The 20,541-nt window shown below is 49.4% G+C and overlaps 1 protein-coding gene across 1 annotated transcript in view; it reads left to right on the forward strand.

Moving 5' to 3' along the window:
• LOC119970691 (NACHT and WD repeat domain-containing protein 2-like) overlaps positions 1–20,541 on the forward strand; it is a 216,904-nt gene that overhangs the window by 23,850 nt on the left and 172,513 nt on the right. Inside the window, exons 4-8 of the mRNA XM_038805713.1 lie at positions 514–630; positions 718–795; positions 7,631–7,744; positions 9,699–10,290; positions 17,612–17,811. Of these exons, the coding sequence (XP_038661641.1) occupies positions 514–630; positions 718–795; positions 7,631–7,744; positions 9,699–10,290; positions 17,612–17,811 (1,101 nt within the window). The remainder of the gene's footprint in view (positions 1–513; positions 631–717; positions 796–7,630; positions 7,745–9,698; positions 10,291–17,611; positions 17,812–20,541) is intronic.

The raw sequence follows: 20,541 nt of genomic DNA on the forward strand, positions 1-20,541 counted from the left end.
AAAAGCCAATGAAACAGAGGGGCAGGATCCTTTCCAAAGGAAACGAATGAGAGATATATCGAGCAATTTTTGAGGGGTCTCCAACACCCCTCACATCAGCCTGAGAACCAAGGCCATAACATACATCATTCCCAAATTGGGCTGGGTGCTAGTTGTTTATATTTAAATTAGGTAACTCTTCCATCAACCCTATAAAATCCAGTGCTGTGGTATCTGGATTCATGGGCCGAGGGGTCTTGGAGCCATTTAGGTATGGGGATGAAAAAGACACATTTGGAAGACATTCTGACTAATTCTAGAGAAAAAAATATATTCTTCTGCTACCTCAAGAGCTGTGGCACTAATTCCATTGCCATAACCTCCTTGGGGAGAGGCACTGGCAGGGAGGGTGGGTTTGAGAACCAGAGGTTACAACATTGAGCACTGGGATTGTGGGATCACTGAATAACTGGTACAGCCTTTGGAACTGCTAAATGCCACTATGTTAATGTGCAATCATTTTGTTCCCAATAGGAAAATGGCTCAAAGAATCCAAGACTCTCCTATAGCTTGCAGGACCTATTCTTCATGCCTCGGATTGTAGACTTTCACAGAATTTCATATACACTTAATGACCTTAAAGACAGCAGAGTAAGTTGGTGCAAAATATTCAAATGGCAATAGCTGTAGTAAGAAATATTGGAATGTTAATTTCTATTAGAATTGATGTATTTTTAGGCAGCAGAATGTCATTGGAAGGTGCCTTATAGAAAAGTCAGCAATGATACGGATTGCAAGATCAAGACTCATTTAAAGGTATGGACAACTTACCAAGCATGGATTCCTTTTAAAATAAGTCTTGTTCTTAATTAAACAATAGGAATAAAACAATAAATGTCAAAATCATGACAAAACCTTCAGCCAATTACCTAATGTAACAATCCGTCTGCTTTCAGAAATATTTAATAAGTGAATTATTGTTAGCATTTGAATATCACAGATTATAGAATTTTTACAGCGCAGAAGGTGGTCATTTGCCTCACCGTGTCTGTACCAGCTCTATCTAGGGCATCTACTCTATCAAAAGCCCTTTACAGTTCAAAAACTTCGACAAAACCTCTTCGTACCCATCTCTACTCCAAGGAAAATAGCTACAATATTTTATGTCTCTCCTTGTAAGTTTAGCTTCCCAACCCTGGTTAATTTACACTGTACATTCACGCTGACATTAATTTACAATGAGACTGGGAAAGGATTCCATTCAAAAATACACTTTCTTGTTGATGCACAGCTTGCAACTAGTAATTTAAGGCAGGGGTTGTCAAGCCCGGGGGTGTCATGTGAGAGTACCTTTAAGAAATGGGTGTTTATCAGTGATGTCAGAGTGTGGGTGGAGCTGGGATGTCTGTCAGCTTTTTACTTTTGTTTTAGGCTGTTTGCTGCAGGGTGTGTTTCAGTTTTGTTTTCAGCGTTGGAGCTGAAGCCAGACAGAGCAGGTGTACTGTTGATCTCTCTGCCATGAAAAGATTATCTCTTGATCATTTGGTGAATTCAGAATTATAATTGTTCTTAGTAGTGAAAGTAAACCTAATGTGCTTCTGTTAAAAGGTGTTTCTTTTGTCTTCTGGATGTTGTTTGGGAAGTTATTAAGGATTGCTTAGTGTTGTATTCTTTGGGGGTTGTATTTGAGTTGATGGTTGCAAAGATGTTCACTGTATGTTTTAAAAAGGTTAACTTGAGTTCATAGAATAAACATTGTTTTGCTTTCAAAAATACGTTTCCATTTCTGCTGTACCACTCCTGTAGAGTGGGCTGTGTGTTCTCCATACTACAATCTATTAAAAGTTGTGGGTCAGGTGAACTCCATAATACACTTTGGGGTTCTCTAAACTCTGGCCCATAACAGGGGCGCGACCCATGGGTGGGTCGCGGGCTGGTGTCGGGAGGGTCACGGAGCCGTCGTCGCGCCGCTCCCGATCGCATAAATCCACGCGCAACAGCCACAGCAGCCGGCTTTTAATAATGCCCGCTGCGAGCGGCCTTCAAAATGGCCAGGAACAGATTTTAAAAATTCGGATGCACTGCGCATGCATGCCTGATCATTGGTGCGCATGCGCAAAATTATGCACATGCGCTCCGATGATTGGGGGCGCATGCGCAGTGCAGTTGCATTTTTAAAAATATGGTCGCAGCCTTTTATTTTCAAGTTCGCGGGGCCAATGGGAACAAAGGGACCCAAGACCATTTTCTCCATTTTTGTCAGCAACAAACGAGGTAAGAGAAAATGGTGGGCTGCGAAGGTCGGCCAGCTTGTGTCGCGAAGGTCAGCTGGGTTGGGTCCAGAAGGTTGGCCGGTTGGTACAAATGGGTCCTCAGAAAAAAAATTTGAAAAACACTGATTTTTAAAAAATAAATTTAGAGTACCCTATTCATTTTTTCCAATTAAGGGGCAACTTAGCGTGGCCAATCCACCTACCCTGCACATCTTTGGGTTGTGAGGGGGAAACCCACGCAAACACGGGGAGAATGTGCAAACTGTACATGGACAGTGACCCAGAGCCGGGATTGAACCTGGGACCTCGACGCCGTGAGGCTGCAGGACTAACCCACTGTGCCACCGTGCTGCCCGAAAAACACTGATTTCAGGCACCAAGTCAACATGTTTCCTACAATCTCTCGGTTCTTCTCATTTCTGCGTGGGCTTCCTCTGGGTGCTCCGGTTTCCACCCTCAGTTCAAAGATGTGTAAGTTGTAGTGACATGCATTACTATTTATACACGAGGGGTTAATGTAAATACACTACAACTAAGTAACCACTAGAGGGAGCACCAGAGATGTATATAATAGACAAAACAGGACGTCAAGGGGCACTCTTCACAGGAACGGCAGCTGGTGAGCAGAACACAGACAGACAGCTCAGATGTAACATAAGCGCTGGAGAGAGAACAACCTCACACAATAAAGCATCTACTTCAACTGTAAGACTACGAGCTTTATTCAGACACAAGAATAGGTGGATTGGTGAGGTTATGGGGATAGGGAGAGGGTGTGGACCGAGATAGGGTGCTCTTTTGGAGGGTTTATGCAGAGTTAATAGGCCGAATGACCTCCTTCTGCACTGTAGAGATTCTATGAGTCTACATAAATGACCCCACAGTGAACTTGTTGAACATTACAAGTTACTCAGTGGTGTCACTTATGGTATGCCATAATAGACAGGCTATCTGCATGAGTGGAGGGGAGCGGGGAAGGACTTGTGTCTTGCAAGAGCAAAGATTTATCTAATTATGGAAGCATAAATAGCAAAGGACAAAGGAAAGTGTTACAACCAGGTGAGGAAGAGTGCATTGACTCCTCGATTTTCCCATTCCGAACTTAACGATAGCAGTGGTTTTGAATCTTAAAATGGTGCTGTATTGCCAATTTGGTACATAATTGATGGTGCGCACTTTGTAATTAAGCCAGACAGATATTCTTGAGTTAAACACAATAGGGGTTAGCTTAATTGTACTAAAACCCACCCAGGCAAAAATATAAAAAATGTTAAAAATGCCCAGTCTTGTCCAACTTCACACTACTGCGTGCAAGCACACATTCAAACCCCAAGATTGCAGAATAAATATAAATGTATAGAGCATCAGATGTGAAACTTGATTCTTTGGCAGAGGCCGTTAGTTCAAATAGAAGCAAAATACTGCAGATGTTGGAAATCTGAAATAAAAACAGAAAATTCTGGAAGGACTCAGCAGGTCTGGCAGCATCTGTGGAGAAAGAAGCAGAGTTAATGCTTCAAGTCTGTGTGACTCTTCTTCAAAATATTGGCTGCTATGTCCTTTTTCTCCTGGAGAGGCTGTTGTAGAAATCTGGTGGCTTTCAGTAGAGAGTCTCCTCTTTCTGCTGTAGATATGATTTTAACTGAGAAAAACAGGGTTCAAAGCTTTGATAGAATAGCGAGAGAGGCGCGAAAGACAGCTGCCTTCTCCAGCAGCTAGAATATCTCTGCCTCTTAGTTCAAAAATGTTGTCGGAGACGGTGATTGCCTGGCACTTGTATGCAACGAATGTTACTTGCCAGCCCATGCCTGGACATTTATGTTAGTGTGAAGTTGGACAATACTGGACATTGCTGCATTTGGACATGGACTTCTTCAGTATCTGAGGAGTCCTGAATGGTGCTGAGCTTTGTGCAATCATCAGCGAACATCCCGACTTCTGACCTTATGATGGAAGGAAGGTCATCGATGAAGCAGCTGAAGATAACTGGGCTTAAGACACTATTTTGAGGAACTCCTGCAGTGATGTCCTGGAACTGAGATGATTAACCTCCAACAACCACAACAACGTCTTTTGTGCCATGTATGACTCCAACCAGTGGAGAGCTTTTCCCTGATTCCTATTGACTCCAGTTTAGCAAGGGCTCCTTGATGCCATACTCGGTCAAATTCTGCCTTGAAGACAAGGGCGGTCCTCTCACCTCGCCTTTGGAGTTCAGCTCTTTTGTCTATGTTTGAATCAAGGCTGTAATGAGGTTAGGTGCTAAATGACTCTGCTGGAACACAAACTGAGCATCAGTGTGCAGGTTATTGCTAAGGAAGAGCCACTTGACAGCACCATTTCCATCACTTTACTGATGATTGAGAGTAGACTGATGGGGCGGTAATTGGCCGAGTTGGATTTGTCCTGCTTTTTGTGGACAGAATGAACCTGGGCAATTTTCCACATTGCTGGATAGATATCAGCAATAATGCTGTGGCTGTACTGGAATTGTCTGACTACAAGTGTGGCAATTCCTGAAGCATAAGCCTTCTACATTATTGCTGGAATGTTGTCAGGGCTCATAGGCTTTGCAGCATTCAGTGCCTTCAGCTGTTCCTTGGTATCATGTAAAGTGAATCAAATTGGCTGAAGTCTGGTACTTGTGATGGGACCTCAGAAGGAGGCCGAAATGGATCATCCCCTCAGCACTTCAGACGTCTTGTGGCGCAGTGGGTAGCATTCCTGCTTCTGAACCAGAAGCTCCAGGTTCAAGTCCCATCCCAGGACAGTGTGTTTATAATGCAGTCAGACAGGTTGAGTGTGTCTACCTGCAAACCCTTCCAACATGCTAATGGCTGGGAAAGACTCCTGGTCAGCCATGCTTGATGTGCTATAAGTCCTTCGTGACAAACTAGTGATCTGTTCCAGGAATGACTAGCTATGGAGACAGCTGAAAGTCTGGCCTAGTGCAACCAGATGCGGGAAGAGAATTGGAACGGAACTCGGCACTTTTGATTGCAAATATTGCAGCCTTACCTTATGCACTGATGTGCTGGGCTCCCCCATTGTTGACGACCGGGGTATTTCTGGTGGGTGATTCCTCCAGTTAGCTGTTTAATTGTCCACCACCACTCATGGCTGGGTGCGGCAGGACTGCAGAGATTAGATTTGATCCATTGGTTGTGGAATTACTTAGCTTTATCTATCGTTTGCTGCTGTGCATCTTGGACAGGCAGGTTGATGAGAATGAGCTCAAGTATGTTTTTCCCTCTTATTGGTGAAGTGTTGGGCTGTGTAGACTTGTGAAGCTAACATATGCCACTGAAGAAGGTTCAACACTATTTTATTAACTACTTATAAAATAATAGACATACGATAACTGTGGGTTTAAACGATGCTAGTTTAACTAGAGACCTGTGCCTGTCCGAACCGGTTGAATCTCTCAGCACGTGGTGTGAGTCTGTACTAAACTTGATGAGCTCTTGTGCTTCTGAGAGGCAGCATCCAGAAAGAGCGGGAAAAGTGATGCCCTCTGCCTTTATAGTGCGTGTGTTCTAACTGGTGATTGGCTGCGCTGTTTGTGCATGTTGATTGGTCCTAGTGTATGTCCATCAGTATGTGTCTGCACCATGATAATAAATTTAGAGTATCCAATTCATTTTTCCCAATTAAGGAGCAATTTAACGCGGCCAATCCACCTACTCTGCACATCTTTGGGTTGTGGGGGCGAAACCGACGCAAACACGGGGAAAATGTGCAAACTCCACATGGACAGTGACCCAGACCGGGATCGAACCTGGGACCTCGGCGCCGTGAGGCAGAAGTGCTACTCACTGTGCTACCGTGCTGCCCTAACTGGTGTATATTATGACAGTTGGTTCTCTCACCACCTCCCACAGATCCAGTCTAATAGCGATATCCTTTAGGGCACGGCCAGCTTGGTCTGTAGTTGGTGCTATTGAGCCACTCTTGGTGTTGGACATTGAATTCCCCACCCGGAGTACATTCTGTGCCCTTGTCGCCCGCAGCACTTCCTCCAAGCGGTGTTCCATGTGAGGGTCGGTTGGGCGGTGGGGGGCTGGGGGTGGGGGGGGGGGGGGGGGGGGGTGTCTGCCCTAAATGTGCCGCTGTCTCTGGTGGTGTCCTACCAGTGCAACAGGACATAAGGACATATCCAGGTGATGTGGTGTTTGCGACATTGGCCCGAATTCACATCGGTGGGTACTTCCGAACCCACCGATGGCGCACCCTCACCAGGGGTTTCCCGGTGGCGAGGGGTGCATTCAAGGGACACTACGGTGATTACAGCAGGACCAGAAGATCCCGCCACCGGCCAATGGCGGGCCTCTTTGCGGATTACACTGACTCCATGAGTATGACTGTGTTGGGCTGTCGCTTGTCTATTCTGTGGGACAATTCTCCCAATTTGGGGACAAGCCCCCAGATGTTAGTAAGATGGAGTTTGCAGGGTCAATGATGTTGAGTTTGTTTTTGTTGTTTCCGGCGCCGAGGTTGACATAGTTGATCCACCTGGTTTTATTCCTTATTTACTTTCCAGTGATTTGATACAGTGACTGGCTGGGGCATTTCAAGGGGCATTTATGAGTCAACCACATTGCTGAGATAGGAAGGAGGTGTTCACACCGCCAGGATTCTCATTGTCTCTATTGGGGCAACCGAAGACTTTGCGTCTCCATGGAATGGGCTGTAGCTGCACACATACAAATCGGCTTGAAATCAGTTTCTTTGTCCTGAGCAACATCCTGTTCCATCACATAAATAGGGTTTGCAACAAGAAAGCTCCTGGAGAAAGTTTACATCAGCCCAAGCCTGCCGCTACAGAAGGACATGATCAATCCCCCTGCTGCTCACCTCCCATCACACCAGCCTGAATGGCTGAGACCACTATGCCAAGGAGTAACATCAGAGACCTCAAGGCAGCAGAAATGGAAGCAACGCACCACGTTCCAAAGTGGCAGGTTTGGTGGATTGGCCATACTAAATTGCCCCTTCACGTCCAAATGTTAGGTGGGGTTACGGGGATAGGGTTGAGGCATCATCTTAAGTAGGGTGCTCTTTCCAAGGCGCTTTGGTGCAGATCCGATGGGCCGGATGGCCTCTTTCTGCACTGGAAGGATTCTGTGATAAAAATGTTCAATATGTGAAATCAGTTGATGAGATAAGTGTTGAACTCCATGTAGCACATCTTTATGACAAAAGTCAATTAAAAATATACAAGGAAGGGGTTAACATTTGCATTTTAAAAAGTATTTTCAGAAAACCTCATGAGAGTTTCACACAGGGCATGTGACTTAAATTTCCCAATGTTTTCTTCCTCTCATAGATTTTTGGTGTTTCCATTCATTCAGTATGTCTTTCTTTGATTTACCCCTCAGCACCACTTGCATCACCGGCACGAGAAGATGATTACTCAGAGTTACAAATCTGAGTCAACAAGAAATGGTGGAAGCCACTTAGGGAGGAACAGAACTTTGCTGCAACTGAGTCAGGTTAATATGGAAGCACTTACTGCGAGTAACGTAATATAATCCTGATAATCGATGTAACTATTTAAACACCGTTTCCCTCTCCCCTAAATGATTTATCAATTTCAGTTAAATTTTGTAGCTTTATGGCCAACCAACCCTGACTAGTTAATGGTGTATGCCAAATAAGGCTGGATGCACAATCAACAAAGGGATACTTAGCTTTTGCAGCCAGGTACTAGTGAGCAATATTCGCTGTCACATGAGCAAAGTTCACTGGTTAGATATTTTCATATTAATGTATTTTTGTCATAACCCCCATGAATACGACATTGATCTCCCCGTGGGGCTTGTGGGGTACATGTTCCCCAGGTCGCGGGTGGAGGCCGACCATCTGGAGCTCCTTATGAGCAAAGATTACAAGCAGGGTCAAGTCAGGGCCTGGTGAGGGAAGTGATGCCAGCTGGAATTGAAGTGGGAGAGAGATGCTGCATACGCAAATCCTTGTAAATACTTGTAAATAAATCTATCATACATTTATCGTCAGCCTTCTCTGCGTCATTGTAGTACTGTTTTCATTAAATCTAATATTGATATTAGTTGGCTTAGAATTTCTGCTGTGATGCTCCCAGTCTCCTGCTGTAGCTTTGGTGAGAGCCGCCTGAGCCCTCACACAAACAGTGCAGACAGGTATTTCCAGTCCTTTCTTTGGAGGTTCATCCAGTGTCTCCATCGAGGTACAGCATAGGATCAGGAGAGCCCTCACAGACTTTCAACTTCTTGTACCAGCCATGCACAAACTGGGCTTTGTTATTTGTAAATTGTCACAGCACTTGATCAGAATCTGTTTAGCACACTGGACTAAATTGCTAGCTTTGAAAGTAGACCAAGGCAGGCCAGCAGCGCGGTTCGATTCCTGTAACAGCCTCCCTGAACAGGTGCCGGAATGTGGTGACTAGGGGCTTTTCACAGTAACTTCATTGAAGCCTACTTGTGACAATAAGTGATTTAAATTTTTTAATTTTTCATTCTTTGCGAAACAGTGTTTGCATATAACATACTAAACAATTATTCTGACTTTACAGAAATATTGACCAGGCTTAATCCATGGTACAATATGTTAACATTGCAAACCTGTCACAGTGAAGTGAGAGCAACTGTTCCTACTTGGGAAAAGGTTAGGGAATTATTCTTAAGTACCTTTAAGGGGGGGGGGGGGCAGGGAGGGAAAGGGAACCTGTGCTCTGTTCCTGTGCCCATACCCATCCCTGTGTCTGTGCCCAGTGTCTGCATTTGTGCCCCACGTCTGTGCCGTGTGTCTGCTTGTGGCCTGTGCCCTGTGTCCTATGCCTGTAGTCTTTTTCTGTTCCCGTCTCATGGTCTGTGCCACCTGCCAATGGCCTGTGCCCCATTGGAACCTGCCTGTGGCCTGTGCCTGTACCTGTGTCCCATGCCTGTGCCTTTGACCCCTGCCTCTGCCCCATGCCTGTCCCCTGTGCCTGTGCCCCATGCTGTGCCTGCGCCCTGTGCCCTGTGCCTTTGCCTGTGCCCCGTGTCCCATGCCTGTGCCCCGTGCCCATGCCCTGTCCTGTGCCTTTGCCTATATTCATGTTCTCTGGGTTTTGTGAATAAACTTATGTTAAGGAAAGACTGGCTCCAGATTCCTCCATTACTCAGTGAATAACTAATGATTTATAACACAGTGCACAGGTCCATTGCTGTCCCATACCATTGGGCAGTCAAGCACACAAACCTTTTTCCAGTTCCTGTTCTAATAGGATCCCACCCCATTGAATGCACACCCTGTGTAAGTCTTTCTTCTATATCTTATTGCTCATTCAACGTCAGAATGGGATTTCTTATGTTCTCGGAAAGAACTTAAAAATTGATAAATTACTGTTTGTAATGTTAAAGCTTATAAATGGAAATTAATGGGTTCATTATCAATCTGATTATTTTGAATTGTATTTTTTTACAGTCAAGTGATATTTCATTATCTGAGCCTGGCAACTGTGCATCACCTTGGCTCCAGATCGGCCCAGCTGATGACTGGGAACCATTCTTGTCCTCCAGCCAACACGATGAAGTCAGACACCTTGGAGATACTGAGCTAAAACAGCAAATCCGCCTGCAGGATGTCTATAAAACATTTTCACTACCAGCTGATACTGCCAGTCGGGGAGATAATTTGCTGTCAGCTTTTGGCAAGGATCTGCAAAAAGAGTTGGGTTTCGAACCGTGGCAGGCTGGAATTTCAGGAGTTGATACCTCAAATTACTCTGTGACTGGAGAATCGACAAGTTCTGAGGATAGTCAATGTGCGCCCATAGCTGACCGTCCAAAACAAAGTCCGATATTGCAGGCCAACGAGTGTGAGCGACAGGACACTCGGAAAACCTTCAACTTACCAAGAATGATGGTCTCAAAATGCCCGCCCTACCCAGTAGCGGATGAAAACCACCTTTCAGCAGATAATGACCCCGTAAATGAAATAATGAAAGGAAATATCAACGCAGCCTATTCACTCAAGAAGAAAAGGTTCATGATTTATATTTGTGGTGGCTACAAAGGTAATTATTTATAAGAAGTTTTATGTTATAAAAAGCACAAATTTTGACTATACTGAAGTCGAATGGAGGGGGATATAAAATGGTTTGCAGATTCCCTTCCATTCATTTTACATGATATCACAAAGTCAAAATTGCACCCAAAGAGTGGTGGGATGGACCAGATGAATATCTCAGAAGAGAACAATACCTACAATGAATTATCCAGTTTATATTTTGTGGTGGTATGAATGGGAGCACTGCCATTGGTTCAGAGCACTGGTTTCCCATTGGCTCTGGCTGGTCATGTGCCTCTCGGCTGATTGGCTGGGACTAGTCATGTGACTGCTCACCAATTGGTCGAGAGGCTAGTAGACCCCGCCTCCGAGGCGGGGTATAAGTACCCAGAGTTCCCGGCGGTCGGCCTTATACTGTAGTCGACCACCGGGCTAACATCTAGCTGATTAAAGCCTAAGTTTGGACCTTCATCGTGTCTCGCGTCCAATTGATGGTACATCAATTTAATCAGCTAGAATTTTGAAATGGAGCTACGCATCAAGCCTGACTGCCTCCATATCAGCCCGCATGCTTCGAATGCGCCTGCAATCTTTAAACATTGGCTGGCGTGTTCCAACAGTTACCTGACGACTGCAGCCAGCAAGCCCACCAAGGAGCAGAAACTCCACATCCTCCACTCGTGCGTGGGCATGGCGGTATACTCAATGATTGAGGACGAAAACGATTATGACGCGGCCATGGATCTCCCAAGAGGACACTTTCTCTGGCCGATCAATGAAGTATATGCACAGCATCTCCTGACTACTAGACAACAGTTGCCTGGTGAGTCCCTCGACGTTATTTACCAGGCCCTCACGGCTCTGGGGAGAAATTGCGCCTGTCCCCAAGTTTCTGCGACAGAGCACATGGAACTTTTAATTAGAGACGCTTACGTTGCCGGCATGCAATCCTCCTCTATCAGCCAGCGATTACAGGAAAATAATGCCATCAGCCTAGCTGAGGCACGGACTCTCGCAACCTCCCTGGAGGTCGCCGACACTAAATGCCCGCGCATACGCTCCCGGCCGCGCAGCAACCCCTTGGACTTCATGGTACGCGCCACCTCCGTACTCCGCTGCGGGACGCTCCGACAAGCTAGCGGGGCCCCGCGGCTGTTTTTGCGGCCTCTCTAAACACCCCCGCCTGCGCTGCCCGGCCCGCTCCGCTCTGTGTACGAGCTGCGAGAAGAAGGGCAATTACGCTGTGGTCTGCCAGACCAAGTCGGTCGCTGCTCTTCCGCGCAGCGACCGCGGATCCCCCCCGGGCCCTCCCAGGGCCCAGCGCCGCACACCAACCTCTCCGGCCCGCCTCCCGGCCCCCGGAACAGGCCCACGGTACCCCCTACCCCCGCTCCCGGCTGCCATGACCGGCCCGCAGACACCGCTGACCCGGCCCCCAGCCGCCACGAGGCTCCCACGGGCGCCGCCATATTGGGCCCCGGATGCCACGTGCGTGTCCTGGTCGGTCTTGGGCCCCGGATGCCACGTGCGGGTCCTGGGCGCCGCCATCTTGGGGCCCCGGCTCCATGTGCGGGTCCTGGGCGCCGCCATCTTGGGGCCCCAACTCCACGTGCGGGTCCTGGGTGCCGCCACCTTGGGCCAACACGGAAGGCCCTGCCAGCGATTACTCTGCCACCTAGGACGATCTGGAACTCTCGCCACGACTTGCTGCCATCACGCTCGACCAGTCGCGACCATGCACGCACGCCAAGACAACGATGTTGATCCAGCTCAACGGGCATGAGACGAAATGCCTACTGGACTCCGGGAGCATGGAAAGTTTTGTCCACCCCGACACGGTAAGACGCTGCGTGCTCCCCATCCACCCAGTCAAACATAAGATTGAGTTAGCCTCGGGTTCGCACTCCGTCCAGATCACCGGGTGCTGCATAGCGGACCTCACGGTCCAGGGAAGGGATTTCAAAAACTACAAACTCCACGGTGGACCTTAGGTTTGCCTACCACCAGCTCCCCATCCGTGCGAGTGACCGCAAGTACACCGTGTTTGAGGCAGATGGGCGCCTCTACCACTTCCTCAGAGTTCCATTCGGTGTCACAAATGGGGTCTCGGTCTTCCAACGGGAGATGGACCGAATGGTCGACAAGTACGGTTTACGGGCTACCTTCCCGTATCTCGATAACGTCACCATCTGCGGCCACGGCCAGCAGGACCATGACATCAACCTTCAAAAATTCCTCCGAACCACGAAACTCCTTAATTTAACCTACAATAAGGATAAGTGCGTGTTTAGCACCGACCGTCTAGCCATCCTTGGCTACGTAGTGCGTAACGGAGTGATAGGCTCCGATCCCGAACGCATGCGCCCCCTCATGGATCTCCCCCTCCCTAACGCCCTCAAATCCCTCAAACGCCGCCTGGGCTTCTTCTCCTATTACGCCCAGTGGGTCCCCAACTACGCCAACAAAGCCCGCCCCCTCATCCAGTCCACCTCCTTTCCCCTGTCGATGGAGGCCCGCCAGGCCTTTAGCCGTATCAAAGCGGATATCGCAAAGGCCACGATGCATGCTATCGACGAGTCCCTCCCATTCCAGGTTGAGAGCGACGCGTCCGATGTAGCTCTGGAGGCCACCCTGAACCAAGCGGGCAGACCCGTGGCCTTCTTCTCCCGGATCCTCCACACTTCCGAAATCCGCCACTGCTCGGTGGAAAAGGAGGCACAGGCCATAGTCAAAGCTGTGCGATATTGGAGGCATTATCTGGCCGGCAGGAAGTTTACCCTCCTCACAGACCAATGGTCAGTAGCCTTCATGTTCGATAATGTACAGAGGGGCAAGATCAAGAATGACAAGATCTTGCGCTGGCGGATCGAGTTGTCCACGTACAACTACGACATCTTGTATTGTCCTGGGAAGCTCAACGAGCCTCCCGATGCCCTATCCCGTGGTACCTGCGCCAGCGCGCAGATTGACCGCCTCCGCTCCCTCCACATGGACCTCTGCCATCCAGGGGTAACCCGTTTTTACCACTTTATCAAGACCCGCAACCTGCCCTACTCCGTTGAGGAGGTCCGGGCCGTCACCAGTGACAGCCACATCTGCGCAGAGTGCAAACCGTACTTCTACCGCCTCGAGCGAGCGCATCTGATCAAGGCATCCCGCCCCTTCGAGCGTCTCAGTATAGACTTCAAGGGTCCCCTCCCCTCCAACAACCGCAACACATGTTTCTTGAGTGTTATTCCCGCTTCCCTTTCGCCATCCCCTGCCCCGACATGACCACAACAACCGTCATAAAGGCCCTCCTGTCCATTTTCTCCCTGTTCGGTTACCTCGCATACATTCACAGCGACCGGGGGTCCTCCTTTATGAGTGATGAACTGCGTCAATTCCTGTTCAGCAGGGGCATTGCCTCTAGCAGGACGACCAGTTATAACCCTCGGGGTAACGTCAGGTCGAGCGGGAGAATGGCACCATTTGGAAGACCATCCTGCTGGCCCTACGGTCCAGAGACCTCCCTATCCCCCATTGGCAAGAGGTCATGCCCGATGCCCTCCATTCAATCCGGTCTCTCTGTACCACCACTAATCAAACACCTCATGAACGGCTTCTTGTTTTCCCCAGGAAGTCGTCCTTAGGATCCCCTCTCCCGACCTGGCTGGCCACCCCCGGGCCCATCTTGCTCCGGAAGCATGTGCGGGTGCACAAGTCCGACCCGTTGGTTGAGCAAGTCCAGTTACTCCACGCCAACCCGCAGTATGCGTACGTGGAGTATCCCGACAGTTGGCAGGATACGGTCTCGCTTCGGGACCTGGCACCCGCCGGCATGCGGCCTTCCCCCCCTACATCAACACCTCCCCCCCAATCCCGATTCCCCCCTGCACCCCCACGACCCAGCGCACAGACCCCCCCCCTTCCCCGGTCACAGCGTCTCCACCACCGGCCCGGGGTACGAAGACACATCTACGACCGACGCTCCTGGAGTCAAGAATGACCACCGGCCCGACGTCACCGGCTCCACTGCAACAGTCCACCAGAACACCACGGGCACCCGACAGGCTGATCGTGTCCATCTGATGCAACCATGGGACTTTATTGGACTCTATTGTAATATTTTTTTTTCACCCAACTGTATTCAGTTTTGTTCACTTTTGCCACGAGCCAGTGGGCAGTCCCCATCTTCTCGATTGTCTCTACTCATACCACCAGTCCTCGCCCCCCCCCTCTCTTTTACCCTTACAACACCCCCCCCCCGGCTTCTTTCTCCACAAGGTGTCAATATGGTGGTATGAATGGGAGCACTGCCATTGGTGCAGAGCACTGGTTTCCCATTGGCTCTGGCTGGTCATGTGCCTCTCGGCTGATTGGCTGGGACCAGTCATGTGACTGCTCACCAATTGATCGAGAGGCTAGTAGACCCCGCCTCCGAGGCGGGGTATAAGTACCCAGAGTTCCCGGCAGTCGGCCTTACACTGTAGTCGACCACTGGGCTAACATCTAGCTGATTAAAGCCTATGGTTACACCTTCATCGTGTCTCGCGTCCAATTGATGGTACATCATATTTTATTTAAATTGCTGGCACAAATGAAAGGTTATAGGGTATTGCCAGTAAACTGGAATTTGTACACTCAAACCTGTCAATTGGGAATTTAATATTGGGCCAAGTGCAAATACATGCGAGTTAAAAACAAACTAGATGAACTGTCAGAGGTCCCATTACTTGGGTTTGCATTGTACTTTACAGAAACATATAAAATTCAAATGCGATGCATCCTTCAGCCCCTCATCTATAATACAGTTTTAACACTTAGCTGAACCAGTTGTTCACAGAATCATTGCATTTTACAGTAGGGAAAATGGCTGTTTGGGCGATTTACACAATACAAGGTCTCTAAAAGAACAGTCATTTATTGAAGATATTGGGCGGGATTTTCCGGGCGGCAATACTATAATCGCGTTCGGCGATTGGCCGGAGAATCCCCGTTTGCGCCGCTTTTGCGATGCTCCGCCCCCTCAAAAACGGCGTACTCAGTGAGTACATCTCACGCCGTATGGACGGCATCAGGAAGTCACCTGAGGCCCTCCCCCAAGGCTCCGCCCCCAATGCTCCGCCCCCGATGGACCAAGTTCCGACAGCGTTGGTCACTTATGCTATTTCTTTCCGTGGTGGCTGCGGACTGAGTCTAGCGCCACCACAGTTGGTGGGGGGAGCCGTTCCGCGGGCAGGTGGGCACTGGTGGGGGGTGGTCCGGGCATGGCGAGGGGTGTTACTGGGTGACAGTATGTGGCAGGCTGGGTCCGCGTGCGGCCGGTGCCATGCGTATTCACGGCCACGGACCCAGAAGTTCTCCGGCCGCATCCCCAGGTAAAGCGGGAGCTTTACGCTGTGCGGCGGCTAACCCCCCACTGGATGGAGGATCGGTGCAGCTTTTCTCGCCATTTTTTCTGGCGTAAAACGCCACTGTTCCCACATCGGCCTCAGCGCTTTTTCTTCAAATCAGAGAATCTAACCCATTATATTTATTATATATAATTATTTGTTATATGTAAAATGATTGGAGGAGACAACATAGACTTGCTCCACAGAACTTCCTCGTAGTCAGACGTTAAAACGATGTTACAGTAGTCCCCCGTTATACCGCGCTCCGCAATACCGCGGTTCGCGATATACCGCGGGGGGGCTGATGGACCCCAACTGTCAGTTGTGTCAAGGGGGGGGGGAGGGGGCGAGCCGGAGGGTGTGGGGGGAGAGGGGGCGAGCTGGACGCTGTGGGGGAGAGCAGGAGGGTGTGGGGGAGAGGGGGCGAGCCGGAGGGTGGGGGGGGGGGGGGGAGAGGGGGCGAGCAGGAGGGTGTGGGGGGAGAGGGGGCTAGTTGGAGATTGTGGGGGGAGAGGGGGCTAGCCGGAGGGTGTGAGGTGGGTGGGGTGGGGGGGGGAGGGGAGAGGAGGAGACAGAGCCCAGTGGGTGTTGGGGGAGAGGGGGCGAACCGGAGGGTGTGGGGGGAGAGGGGGCGAGCCGGAGGGTGTTGGGGGGGGGGGAGAGGGGGCGAGCCGGAGGGTATTGGGGGGGAGAGGGGGCGAGCCGGAGGGTGTGGGGGGAGAGGGGTCTAGTTGGAGGATGTGGGGGGAGAGGGGGCAAGCCGGAGGAAAAAAAAAAGAAATTGACACTGCCGGCTGCTCTCTCCCTCCAATCAGAAACATTAAAACTTAAAAGTTGGATTGGAGGGAGAGAGCAGCGGGCAGTGCCAATTTCAGCGGCCGGCTGATTATTTCACTGAGAGCAGCTTCTCTCCGGATCAAAGTGAGCCGGCCGCTGAAATTTTAATTGGATCCACGATGGGGGTTTTAAATTTATTTAAAAATCTATGCTAGCGCTTCCCATTGTGAGTCTACGGGGGTCTGACCTCTCCCCCCGCCCCCCGTAGACTCACAAGGGGAAGCGCTAGCATAGATTTTTAAATAAATTTAAAACCCCCATCATGGATATCCGCGGCTCGGATACAACGCGGGTTGGGGTCTTGGACCCCAACACCCGCGTTATAAAGGGGGACTACTGTATAAGAACAAGAACAAAGAAAAATACAGCACAGGAACAGGCCCTTCGGCCCTCCAAGCCTGCACTGACCATGCTGCCCGTCTAAACTAAAATCTTCTACACTTCCGGGGTAAGTGTATGACAATCTGTGAGGAACCTCTTTCAGAAAAAATTAAAGGACGTTGAATTTTTGGACATTCTCTCTCCCCCCCCCCCCCCCAGAGATTTTTTGAGAGTCTGCGAAGTTAATTTGGCACTGTGAAAATGTCACTCTTCAAGAACATAAAAGAGCAATCCCTTTCCTCCACCCTCTCCATGTACCCTTTCAAATTTTAGATTCTGTTTTTACCATAGTTCCTGGCATTTTATTCAATCTCCCAACTACCATCTGGTGTTCAAAGTGCTCCTGAAATGAAATGAAATGAAAATCACTTATTGTCACGAGTAGGCTTCAATGAAGTTACTGTGAAAAACCCCTAGTCGCCACATTCCGGCACCTGTCCGGGGAGGCTGGTACGGGAATCGAACCGTGCTGCTGGCCGGCTTGGTCTGCTTTCAAAGCCAGCAATTTAGCCCAGTGCTAAACAGCCCCTTTGTTTGCTTCAAAGTTTAGTGCATTGCTTTAATATTTCAGGTGATGGTACCTGTCCAAATGCAGCAGTCCCAGGTACAGTCCTGGACTGTTAGCTTCCCATCAGAATCCTGCTGGTGAAATGTTTCAATTTCGGAGCATTTTGATTTTTTTTTCATATCAGTTGAGCCGGAATTTTAGTAACTTAGATTTTTTTTAAATTCCAGATACGGAACATGAAAGAAATGCCTTAATGAAGGGGGTGTGCCCACAATTAAACACTTATTGCAAAGAAAGGGGTTATGACTTCATGATGGTTGACCTCAGGTGGGGAGTAAGAGATGGAATTAGCGACAACCATATCATGGCTCGACTACACCTTGAGGTGCTTAAGGAATGCCAAGCATCTGAAGGCCCCATGTTCACTGTAAGTATTCTGTGTCGAAATTGATATGGCTCTGCTATGCTACAAGAACCCGCTTAGAGTGACACCAGGTTAGTAGGCTCAAGTTATCCTTGGTGATGCAAAACAAATTTGGGGTCCCTTTTTCAAAACCTTTACACAGAGCTGGTTTATACCAGGTTAATGTTAATTAAATGGCTACTGCTATCATAGCACGTGTAATATAACATAACCGAGTGAATGGTGACTTCTCTTTGGTTACTTGATGAAGCTGATTATTCTTATATAATTGTTTGTGCAGACACAATGGGCGGGATTCACTACCACAGGAAGCAGTTGAGACCAAAACATATGTTGTCAAGAAGGAGTTAGATCTAGCTCTTGGGGCGAAAGGGATCAAAGGATATGAGGGTGGGGGAGGGGGGGGGGGGGTGGCAGGGGGAAGGTGGGAACAGGTTATTGAGTTGGATGATCAGCCATGATCATAATAAATGACTGAGCAGGTTCGATGGACCGAATGGACTCCTCCTGCTCCTATTTTCTACGTTTCTGCGTTTTTTTCTACTTTTCTCGCTGCAGCGAATGGGGGATTTGACTGAACGCCAAATTCTCCATCCTCGCTTGTAGTGGCAGAGAAGCAGACTCACAACGGCGATGTCCGGCCGATATTTATTATATATAATTATTTGTAAATGTAAGTTGTCAGGAGGAGGCATCAGAGACTTTCTCCATAGAGCTTCCTCGTAATCAGACGTTGAAAGTGTGGTATTTGACAGTGGACCTACTGTGAGGAACCCATTTTGGAAAAATCTGAAGGGCATTGAAATTTTGGACATCCTCCCTCTGGAGTTATCATTTTAAAAGTCTGCCAGACTAATTCGGCACTGCGAGTATGCCACTCTTCAAGAAACCACAGGGTCAACGGATAGTGGGAGGTACCTCAAGACGGAAGCAATGCTTTGTTGTCTACTGTTTCCAGGTGTGGGTGAATGTATTTCATCTAATGCATGAGCTGTCTGTACTGTCTGTATAATGATGTGACCCATGACCTGGAAGTGATGATACAGGCTACTTCCAGGTCCTGTACTGGAACCCTGGTGGGCTCTGCCTCTGGCTCTGCCCTCACCGGGGCCATATATAGTCCGGCCACCTGTGGGTGGCACTCATTTGTACAGCCGACTCTGGCAGGTGGATTCATGGATATTAAAGCCTAATGTTCACTCGTTCTCACGTTCACACAGTGAATTGACGGTATAAAAATTTTATATCCATCGACGGCATCATGGAAGCCGCTCTAAAGCCAGATAAACGCGAACTCGACGCGCGTGTGTCAGAAGCCAAGGAGATCTTCGAACATTGGCTTCACTGCTTCAAGGCCTACCTCGACTCCTTCACAACGCCTTCCACTGAAACCCTCAAGCTGTGACTTCTCCACGCTTGGATGAGCCATCAAATTTCTGTGATGATCGAGAAAGCGGCCACATACGAGGCAGCGGCCGCAACCCTCAAGGCGCATTTCGTAAAGCTTGTAAACGAGGTGTATGCCCGACATCTCCTCATGACTCGCCGTCAACATGCTGGGGAATCGCTAGATGAGTACCTGGAAAAACTAACACTACTCACGAGGAACTGCAGCTACTGGGATCTGATGGCGGAGGAACACATGAACCTACAGATCTGGGACACCTACGTGGCTGGGGTCCGATCGAACTACATCAGGCAGCACTTGCTGGAAAACGAGACCACTGACCTGCGGGACACGGTAAAGTTAGCTACCTCGTTAGATGTAGTTTACCAGAACCTCAGTGTGTTTCCCGAGGACCCGGTGAACCCCTCGTGGACGCCATCGTCGCGACCCCCATCGGACCCAACTACATCGCGGGCCTGTGCCGCGCAGCTGCCAGTCTACCCCCGGGAACCGCAGTGCTACTTCTGCGGCCAGAGTGAACACCCCCGGCAGCGTTACCCAGGCGTGGGGGCAGCCATCTTGGTCACCATCTTCGATCCAGCCCGACACTTGCGATTCATGGGGGCCGCCATCTTGTGACCCCGACACGGCCGACCACGCTGGCTACCCGCAGCTGGGCGCAGTTACCCTCGACCAGTCGCAGCCGAAGCACTTGAAAAAAATCAATGATGGTCGTCCGGGTCAACGGGCACGAGACCCCCTGCCTTTTCGACTCCGGGAGCACGGAGAGCTTTGTTCACCCCGACACGGTAAGGCGCTGCTCCCTTCCCATATACCCTGCATCCCAAACCGAGTACGCCGTTTCCCATTCGGTCCAGATCAGGCGGTACTGTATCGCTAACCTCGCGATGCAGGGCGCCGAGTACGGCCGTTTTAAGTTGTACGTCCTCCATCATCTCTGCGCCTCCCTACTGCTTGGATTAGACTTCCAATGCAGTCACCAAAGCCTTACCCCCCCCTCACGGTATGCAGCCTCACGACCCTCAAGGTCTCCCCCACTTCGCACTTTGCGAACCTAACTCCTGACTTTAAGCCCATCGCCACCAGGAGCAGGTGGTACAGTTCCCAAGATATGGCTTTTATCAAGTCGGAGATCCAGCGACTGTTGAGTGAAGGGATTATCGAGGCCAGTAACAGCCGTTGGAGAGCGCAAGTGGTTGTCGTCCGGACCGGGCAAAAGAACCGGATGGTTGTGGACTACAGCCAGACCATTAACCGGTTCACGCAACTGGATGTGTACCCACTTCCCCGCATAGTGGCGTTGGTCAACCGGATTACACAGTAGC

Source organism: Scyliorhinus canicula, chromosome 8 (assembly GCF_902713615.1).
Source record: "Scyliorhinus canicula chromosome 8, sScyCan1.1, whole genome shotgun sequence".
NCBI classification, from domain to species: domain Eukaryota; kingdom Metazoa; phylum Chordata; class Chondrichthyes; order Carcharhiniformes; family Scyliorhinidae; genus Scyliorhinus; species Scyliorhinus canicula.